Source organism: Hipposideros armiger, unplaced genomic scaffold (genome assembly GCF_001890085.2).
Source record: "Hipposideros armiger isolate ML-2016 unplaced genomic scaffold, ASM189008v1 scaffold_447, whole genome shotgun sequence".
In the NCBI taxonomy this organism is placed as follows: Eukaryota; Metazoa; Chordata; class Mammalia; order Chiroptera; family Hipposideridae; genus Hipposideros; species Hipposideros armiger.
Window position 1 is genome coordinate 1,421,367 of NW_017731797.1, and position 9,265 is coordinate 1,430,631.

Consider the following 9,265-nt stretch of genomic DNA (forward strand, 5'->3'; position numbering starts at 1 on the left):
CTTCACTCCCTGGAATTTGGCACTTGATGGATTCTGGATCTGACTTAAGGCTTTTTCCAAATCCAAGACTTGGGGAATTTTGTTAACAGTGCAATAAAATAACTTCATAGTGTTACAGGAGGCACATTAAAGAAGTTGTGTGTGTGTGTGCTTCTCTCTCTCCTTAAAAAAAAAATACAGACAATGTTTCTTTAAAAGTCTCCATCTGCAAATCCCATTAGATGTGCATATAAGGTTTCCGATGATTAATAGTTGCCTGCTCGGGTTTTGGTTGGAGGGGATCGTGTGGGTGCGGGTTAACCCCTCCCTCTCCTCTCTCACATTTCACTTCAGAAATTTGTCACTCTCTCCCCACCGCAGCATTTAAAAGTGTGTCTCAGCAGCCCTGGTCCAGCCCTCTGCAGGCATTTGCTGTGGGCTCCAGGACGAGCACTCCATCAGCTGGTGCTTCAGGGCTGGGACAGTGAAAATGTTCAGTGTCATCGGCGACAAATACATGTACAGGGGACCCCAATAGGCAGGCTGGTGTGTCGGGGAGCAGGAAGCCAGGAGTGAAGTCCGACAGAGGTGTGTGCATACATATACGTGTAGCTGGACACATGTGCGCGGACTTGAAAAAGCAACTTTAGTTTTGGTTTTTGTTTTGGTTCCTGGGGTGAACTTTCTATTGAACATTTTTCCCTCCTATTTAATTTTTTTTTTTGCATTTTTAAAAATTTGAATATATAAAGTGTAAGAATCAAACCTTTGAAAGACTGAGGCGTGCAGCAGACGGCAGATGGATCCTGTGGCCAGCAGCTGCATGAGGAGCCCCCACCCCCCAACCCCTGTCTGGGGCTGCCTTCGAAATCCCCACTCCGAAGGCAGTGGGGCCTCAGGGCTACCCCACTATCCGCCAACCCCGTTCTCCTTCCACCAGAAACCAGACTTCCCGGCGACAGCAGCATACCCCGACTTCTCAGCCTCCTGCTTGGCGGCCACCCCGCACAGCCTTCCCCAGGAGGAGCGCGTCTTCACTGAGCAGCACCCTGCCTTCCCACAGCCCCCTGACTGGCATTTCCCTGTCTCTGAGACCCGGCGCAGGCTCAACCCAGGCCCAGCTGGGGGCTCCAGGGAGATGGGGGCCAGCAGCCCAAGCCTGGTGGACAACACTGGAGGCCCAGGCGAGGACTACGAGGTCCTTGGGAGCACTGCCAATGAGACGGAGAAGAAGTCAACCAGACGGAAAAAGGAGAGTTCAGGTAGGTGGCTGAGGAGCAATTGATCCTTCTTTTACTGTGTGATCTTGGAGCAGTTACTTGCCTTCTCTGAGCTTAACTGCCCTGACCCATGAATTGTGAACAATACTATCTAACCTACCTGAAGGCAAGGATCACCTTTGGGATTTCTTCTACTTCAGAGTTCTAGGATCCTCTGGTGATGGGGGCTGTGTCTGTGTTCCCAGCACTCCTGGGCCCTAGGAAGGATGTGCCAGCAAGAGAATAAAACAAGATCCACAAAGATTTGGAGGGTATGTGTGATGGAGCCTCAGTGCAGGCTGGCAAGGGCTGGAGAAGGGCTTTCCTGAACCCCAGCTGCCTCTGGGTCAGGCTTCTCCCCATCATGCTCTGGCTGGCTCCAAATGATCCCCAGAGCTACAGGGTTTGCTCAACAGGGAAGTTAGCTGAGACAGAGGCTCGGCGGGCTAAGACTGAGGCTAGAACCCTGGGCAGTCAAGCAGAGCCAGAACCCTATGTCTCTAGGAGCCTAGAAGCAGAGAAGCAGACCTAGGGCTGGGATGAGAGAGGCAAAGGATAAGGGGAACATAGAGTATGAGATTTGGGGCAGACTGCCCACAAGGTATCACCCTGCCCAGTTGGGCTGTGCCCAGGCCAGAGGGGCAGCTCAGCATGCTAAGTTCTGGTTGACGCCCAAAAAAGGCCCTCCTGAGAGGTCACTGGCCCTGGGGAGAGTCAGGGAGGCAGGTGGCCAAGGGCAAGCCCTGGTCCTCAGAATGCAGGTAAAGCCCAGCTCGGTGTTGGAGCCTGAGAAGCCAGAAGACAGAGTTGGCCCACTTAAGATCCCAGTTAAAGTCCATCTCCTCCCCATGGTAGGAAACTGTTATTTCCTCATCTCCCCATGAGGGCACCCCTGGCATCGCTCACCTCCTATTTACCTTTTGTCTTGTTCTCTCTCTGGCCCCCACCTTGCCCAAAACAAGGCAATGCCCATGTCTCCTGCCCCCATTGCCCGCTGTGTCTTCCTGACAGCTACCCTTGGGGCAACATTTGTCTGTCTGAACCTATAGAGGACTTTCTCATGGAGCTAAGCAGCACAGGCAGAAAATGAAAGTGCCAACTAACCAATGAGGACACTCTGTGATTTGCTTTACAAAGAACCATCAATTTAGCACAAATTTCCCAAGCATCTTCTCTTTGCCAATCACTGGCCAAAGCCCTGTGGATCCAGAGATGAATAAGGTGGTCTCGACCCTCCCCCACCCAAAGAGCTCAAACTGAGAAGGAAGAGAGGTCTGCAGATGCCTGTCTGGCAGTAGATGTACTGTAATCAGGGAGGTTCAAGGTGCGGTGGACAACATTCGTTAGTTCTTTTTGACTCCCACCAGTTTGCGAAGTAAGTACAGTAAGTCTTACCAGTATCTTGGTTCTTATACATGTGGAAAAGGAGATTTGGAAAATTTGAGGGGATCACTGCTAGAATGGAGTCTAAAGAGAGCGACCCACTCATCTCAGTTTGCCCAGGACTTCTCTGATTTTAACACTGAAAGTCCAGTGAAACCCTCAGTTCCGGGCGAACCAGGACCATCGGTCACCCTAGAAATAAGCTCAAATCCTGAACTTCAGAACCCAAATCCCATACCCTTCAGTAGATTTCAAGCACAATCGTCATTTTGACAAATTTGTCTCCATGCTTGAAGAAGTCCCCCGATGCACTCATAATAAATGAGAATGACCACAGCCCTCCCGGCTGTTCAATTTCCAACCTGTTAAATCCTGAACTATTCCTAGCCCTGGTGGGAGATTTGCCGACAATGGGGCATCTTCCGCATCTCCTCTCCAAGGAGCTCTCAGCAACTTGGCCTTGTGCCTGGTTGAAGAGCTCTCCCCTCTGTGAGCCAGCCACCGTAGCTCCATCTCTGCCCACACCTCCCTTGGTCGCATCCAGCCACTTTCTTGGGAACTGGGAGCCACGGCATCAGGAAGGCGTGGGCAAAGCCAAGGGCTGGGCTTAAGCAAAATCATTCCATGTTTCAGCAAGATCCAGATGAGTGTCTTTCCTTTGGGCCGTTGGCCCATGGAACTGCATTCGGGAGTGAGCTCTCATGCCAAGCAGCTGACCATCCCCAAGAGCACAGGGACACCCTCTACTGAATGCCCTGCACTCTTCATAGGCTCAACCTCGGGCTGGGAGAAGTTCCCATCCCTGAGATCTCTCTCAAGGTCCCCCTAGGAGCAGTAGCGATGGCAGCAGTCATACAAGGCAGGGCATATAGCAAGTGGACTTTCCTTCATTCTCTGGGGTTCCAGGCCCATTCTCTCTGTTCAGCACGGAAATCTTTACCTCCCTGTTAGTTGCCTGAGTCTTCCTCGGGAATTTAACTGGAGGGGAAGGAAAGAGGAAAGATCAACTTTTAAGAGCCTAAAGAAAGGAGAAGGCGGTGGGCAAGGCTCACAACCCACTCCAGTTATCTACTCACAAGAGACAAACCCACAAAGGACCCCCTCTCCATCCAACCAATCCTGAGTCACTGGTTGGATACTCTCTTATTTAAAATGTTAACATTTTATTCATCATTGATCTTTTTGCATTAATTTCAATTTTTAAAAACATTACATTAAAATATTATTTCTCTTGATTACTGGGGATTTAGGCGCCCCTTGCATTTTGTGCTCAACATGAGTGCCTTACACGCCTCACCCTGGCCCCTGCTAAGCCATCTCTGGAAGGTTAACTAGTATTGATCAGAAATGTGGTTTTTTTTAGTGCTTCACAGTCAAGCAGACAGGTTGCAGTGTCAGCACTGTAACTTTTGGGTTCATGACTTTAGGGAAATTCTCAACTTCTTGTAGCCTCAGTTTCCCCAGCTGTAAAATGAAACTATAGCAATAGCACTTTCTCTATAGAATCTCTGTGAAGGGTAAATGCAGTGACCCACAAGATTAACATTGTGCCTGGCCCGTGAGGTCAATAAATAGCAGTTATGAAAGGCATTAAGTCCATATTTACAGAACCAGCCTTCAGAACATAAGAGTCTAGCAAACCTCCCTATATTTATGGGGTCAATGGAATTGAATATTTCAAATACATTGTCTCAGAAATTCCTGAGTCTGAAATATAAGGCATGAGAACTTGCAATCATTGCTGGTCCTAAAATCCAATTGTCATCAATTAGGAGCTTGGAGCTCAGAGATCTGCTGGGGAGGTTGGGGGTGAGTTGTGCCTGTTGAATGTGCCCCATACTGGCTGCCCAAGGAGGCATCGGTAACAGAAATTTACTAAAAGTGTGTTTCAAGAGGAACGTTCTATGCTTTCCCCTCTCCTTCCTCTGCCAGCCCCAACTGCTCCCCCTTCACTCCCACTGGAAGTGGAGCTGATTTGCTCAAGTAAATGATCAGGAAAGTGGGGATCCCTGGCCCCCCACCCTGAGACCTTCTGTTGGTTCACAGCACAAAACTGATTTAGGAGACCAGTGTGATGTTATCTCACCCAACCACTCCCAGCCCCGGGGGCCGGTGGGTGTTAAAGACCCCTGCTGGCAGGGACAGCTGTGAGGCCACTGTTGTTTGCCCCCAATCTGTCGTTGCTACCGTGGTTGTCTTTAATTTATGGGGATGAGGGATTTCGCAGTGATTTCCTGACGGGGTTCAAGGGAAGGTCGCGCGTGATCAGCCTGGCTGCAGGTGAATCTGATCGCCCACCAGGGAGAGCCGCTGTGCTAGGGCTCAGCACTGCTGGCTGGGCTCTCACGTACTCACTCTGCCTTCATCAGACTCCGCTTTGTCCCATCCTCAGCTCCAACACGTGTGCCTCCCCACGGCCCGTCCTTCCCCGATTTCTCTCCCCTGCAAGACCTGATCTCCACCTGCCCCTGCCCAACCACATGAACTCTCATCTCTCTTAAGGTTTAAAACCCTCCACATATTGGCCCCTTTTGCGCTTTTTCCACCTGCTGTCCCTCTACAGGCCACCCCTCCCACCTCCACTCACCTTGCCACAAGCCATACCAGTTTACTTGCCTTGCAAACACACCCTGCTTTCTCTTCCCCGACCCTTCTGCCAATGGAAGCCCTACTTATTTCAACATCCAACTTGAAAACCACCCCCTTCAAGAACACTTTCTTTCTTTTACATTTATGACTCCATGTGTACATAGCATCATTTCAGTGAAGGCTATTGTTAAGTATCCACTAGAACCAGTGCTGATTTTCTAAATACAGTTTTTAACTTCATAGGAGTTCTGAGACTTCTTACCATAGGACATCTTGTACTGGAAATCTCCTTATCTTTTTTTTTTCATTATGGTCAAAAACATATAACAAAATTTATCGTCATAACCATTTTTAAGTGCATGGTACAGTAGTGTTATCTATATGTACATTGTTATGCAACAGATCTCTAGAACTTTTTCATTTTGTAAAACTGAAACTCTATATCCATTGAGCAGCAACTTCCTTTTCCCTTGCCCCAGGCTTGGGAACCAGCTTTCTACTTTCTGTTTCTAAGAGTTTGTCTACTTCAGTTACCTCATATAAGTGAAATCATGCAGTGTTTGTCTTTTTGTGACTGGCTTATTTTACGTAGCATAATGTCCTTGAGGCTTGTTCATGATATAGCATGTAACAGGGTTTCCTTCTTTTTTAAGGCTGAATAATATTCCATTGTATATATGTATGTACCACATATTCTTTATCCATTCATCTGTTGATGGACAGACACTTGGGGTGATGGACAGACACTTGGGTTGCTTCCACCTCTTTGCTATTATGAATAATTCTGCAATGAACATGGGTGTACAAATATTTCTTCTAAATCCTGCTTTTGAATTATTTTGGATATTTACCCAGAAGTGGGATTTCTGGATCATATGATAACTCTATTTTTAGTGTTTTGGGGAACCACCACACTCTTTTCCATAGTCACTGTACCATTTTACAATGCCACCAAGAGTGCATAAGGGTTTCAGTTTTTCACATCTTCACCAACACTTGTTATTTTCTGGGTTTGTTTGTTTTTTTTGGTGGCCCTTCAAATACATGTACAGGGATATCTTATTGTGGTTTTGGTTTTTTTTTTTTTTTAAGCTGAGCCATCCTGCTACCTGTTGGCAGCTCAGCGGCTGCTCAGCTCGGGCTGGACTCGAACTGCTGTTGCTCAGAGCTTCTTATTGTGGTTTTAATTTGTATTTCCCTAATGATTGGTGATGTTAAACATTTTTTCATATGCTTTTTGGCCATTTGTTTATCTTCTTTGGAGAAATGTCCATTCAAGCCCTTTGCCCGTTTTTTGATTGGATTGTTTGACTTTTGTTGTTGGCTTATAGGAGTTCTTTATATATTCTAGATATTAACCCCTTAACAGATACATGATTTGCAAATATTTTCTCCCATTCTGCAGGTTGCCTTTTCATTTTGATTGTTCCCTTTGCTGCACAGAAGGTTTTAAGTTTGATGTAGTCCTTTTTGTCTATTTTTGCTTTTGTTGCTTGTGCTTTTGGTGTCATATCCAAGGAATCATTGCCAAACTCAATATCATGAAGGTTTCCTCCCATGTTTTCTTCTAGGAGTGTTATAATTTTAGGTCTATGTTTAGGTCTTTAATCCATTTTGAATTAATTTTTAAATATAGTGTAAGATAAGGGTCCAACTTCATTCTGTTGTATGTGGATATCCAGTTTTCCCAACACCATTTGTTGAAGACTGTTCTTTTCCAATCAAGTATCCTTGGCACCTCTGTTGAACATCATTTGACCACATAGGTAAGAGTTTACTTTTAGGCATCTATTCTGTTCCATTGGTCTATATGTCTGTCTTTATGCCAGTATCATACTGTTTTGATTACAGTAGCTTTGTGATATGTTTTGAAATCAGGAATTTTGAAGCCTCCATCTTTTCTTTCTTAAAATTGTTCTGTCTGTTCAAGGTCTTTTGAGATTCTGTATGAATTTTAGGATTTTTTTTTCTATTTTTGCAAAAAATGCTATTGTGATTTGATAGGGATTGCACTGAATTTGTAGATCACTTTGGGTAATAAGGACATTTTAATAATATTAAGTCTTCTAATCTATAAACAAGATGTCTTTCCATTTATTTATCTTCTTTAATTTCTTTCAGCAATGATTTATAGTTTTAAGTGTGTAAGTCTTTCACTGCCTTAGTTAAGTTTGTTCCTAAGTATTTTATTCTTTTTGGTGCTATTGTAAACATAAGCTGTTTTCTTAATTTTTTTTTCAGATTGTTCTTGGCTAGTGTATAGAAATGCAACTGATTTTTGCATGTTGATTTTATATCCTACAACTTTGCTGAATTCATTTATTAGTTCTAAGAGGTTTTTTTGTGGAATCTTTAGGGTTCCACATACAAGATCATATCATCTGCAAATAGAGATCATTTTACTTCTTCCTTTCCAATTCAGATGTCTTCTATTTCTTTTTTTATCTGATTGCTCTGGCTAAGACTTCCAGTATTATGTTGAATAGATGTGACAACACTGGGCATCCTTGTCTTGTTCCTGATCTTAGAAAAAAAGCTTTCAGTTTTTTACCATTGAATATGATGTTAGCCATAAGAATTTATGGCTTTTATTATGTTGAGACAATTTCCTTCTATTTCTAGTTTGTTGAATGTCCAAGAATCCTTTCTTAGCATCCTCCTCTCTCACACACACAGAGCAAGCCTTGTTTATACCTCCTCCATTTTAGCATCAAATCACAGTTGGCCTTGTATCCAGGGTTATAGATGCATATGGCTGCCTTTCTCCCCAAAATTGAAGTGTTTGGAGGGCCACACTTCAGAATGATATCTGATTCACTTGTGCAGTCTCCCTAGCAACTATTGAAACATTTTCACACAGGAGGAGCTCATTAAATGTCTGGTCAATAATCTCTATTGCAGCCTGGCATTTATTCATTCATTTTTTTCACCTTCTCTTTGAGCGTGGCTCCACTGCCTGGCGTGAGGGTTTCCACCAGGTGTGATATACTTCTGCAAAATGCATCAGAACTTTTACAGTCTCACTCATAAAAAAAATGTGCAGAGAGCCAGATTTCAATCATAAAACCAGCCCAGGGTCAGAGAGAGAGAGAGAGAACTGGGGTCAGAAAGATATATAAACAGCCACGTGCAGGTTGGGTTGACTCTACAGGAATCCCCCACGGGTACTGGGGTCAGCTCCCAAGTACCAGGGCCACTATAGGAAATAAGTAGAGCTGCTGTGGCTGAGCAATAAAGTGGACCCACCATGGCAGAGGAGTTAGGGGGGCTGCCATGACAGGGCAGCTAGATGGCCCATCTGTCACATGTACATGTGGCCATGTTCTTCAGTCTAGAGGAAAGGGCACCTTTTTCTAGTTTACAGAGAGGTCCCCTATGGGCTAGAATCAGCCTTGCCAACCACCCCTCATGGCTTTGCTCCCTCTCCTCAGTGGTTATCAGTTGGTTATGGGGAATTAGGGAGTGTCTTAGTCCATTCAGGCTGTCATAACAAAATACTATAGACTGTGTGGCTTAAATGATAGACATGTATTTTTTCACAGTTCTGGAAGTAGAAGTTAAAGACCAAGATGCTACAGGTTTGGTTCTTCTTAAGGCTTCTCAACTTGGCTTGCCATTGGCCACCTGCTTGCTGTATCCTCACATGGTCTTTCCTCTGTGCGTGAACATCACTGATTCTGTCTCTATGTCCTAATCCACAACTCTTTTTATAAAGACACCAGTCATATTAGATTAGGGCCCACCCTAAAGGCCTCATTTTAACTTAACCTTTTTAAAGGTCCTGTCTCCAAATACAGTCACATTTTGAGGTATTGGGGCTAGGATTTCAACATATGAATTAAGTGGGAGGGAAATAATTCAGCCCATAAACAGGAGATATAGGGACTGGGAGAAGGTTCTAGCAGTGTCACAAATATTCCAGTTAAAAACCCCATTAGTGGGGCCGGCCGAGTGGCGCGTTGGTTAAGAACTGGCTTGGGATGCCAGAGGGCCCCGGTTCGGATCCCACATATGAGGGCCAGTGACACTGCCCTCCACAGCTAAGATGCTGAACA

At 45.2% G+C, this 9,265-nt stretch overlaps 1 protein-coding gene across 2 annotated transcripts in view; it reads left to right on the forward strand.

Moving 5' to 3' along the window:
• Positions 1 to 364: 364 nt before the first annotated feature.
• MEOX1 (mesenchyme homeobox 1) overlaps positions 365 to 9,265 on the forward strand; it is a 19,894-nt gene continuing 10,993 nt past the window's right edge. For both annotated transcript variants that reach the window (XM_019665545.1, XM_019665544.1), the window contains exon 1: positions 365 to 1,241. In XM_019665545.1, coding sequence (XP_019521090.1) covers positions 779 to 1,241 — 463 coding nt within the window. In that variant the 5' untranslated portion in view covers positions 365 to 778. The remainder of the gene's footprint in view (positions 1,242 to 9,265) is intronic.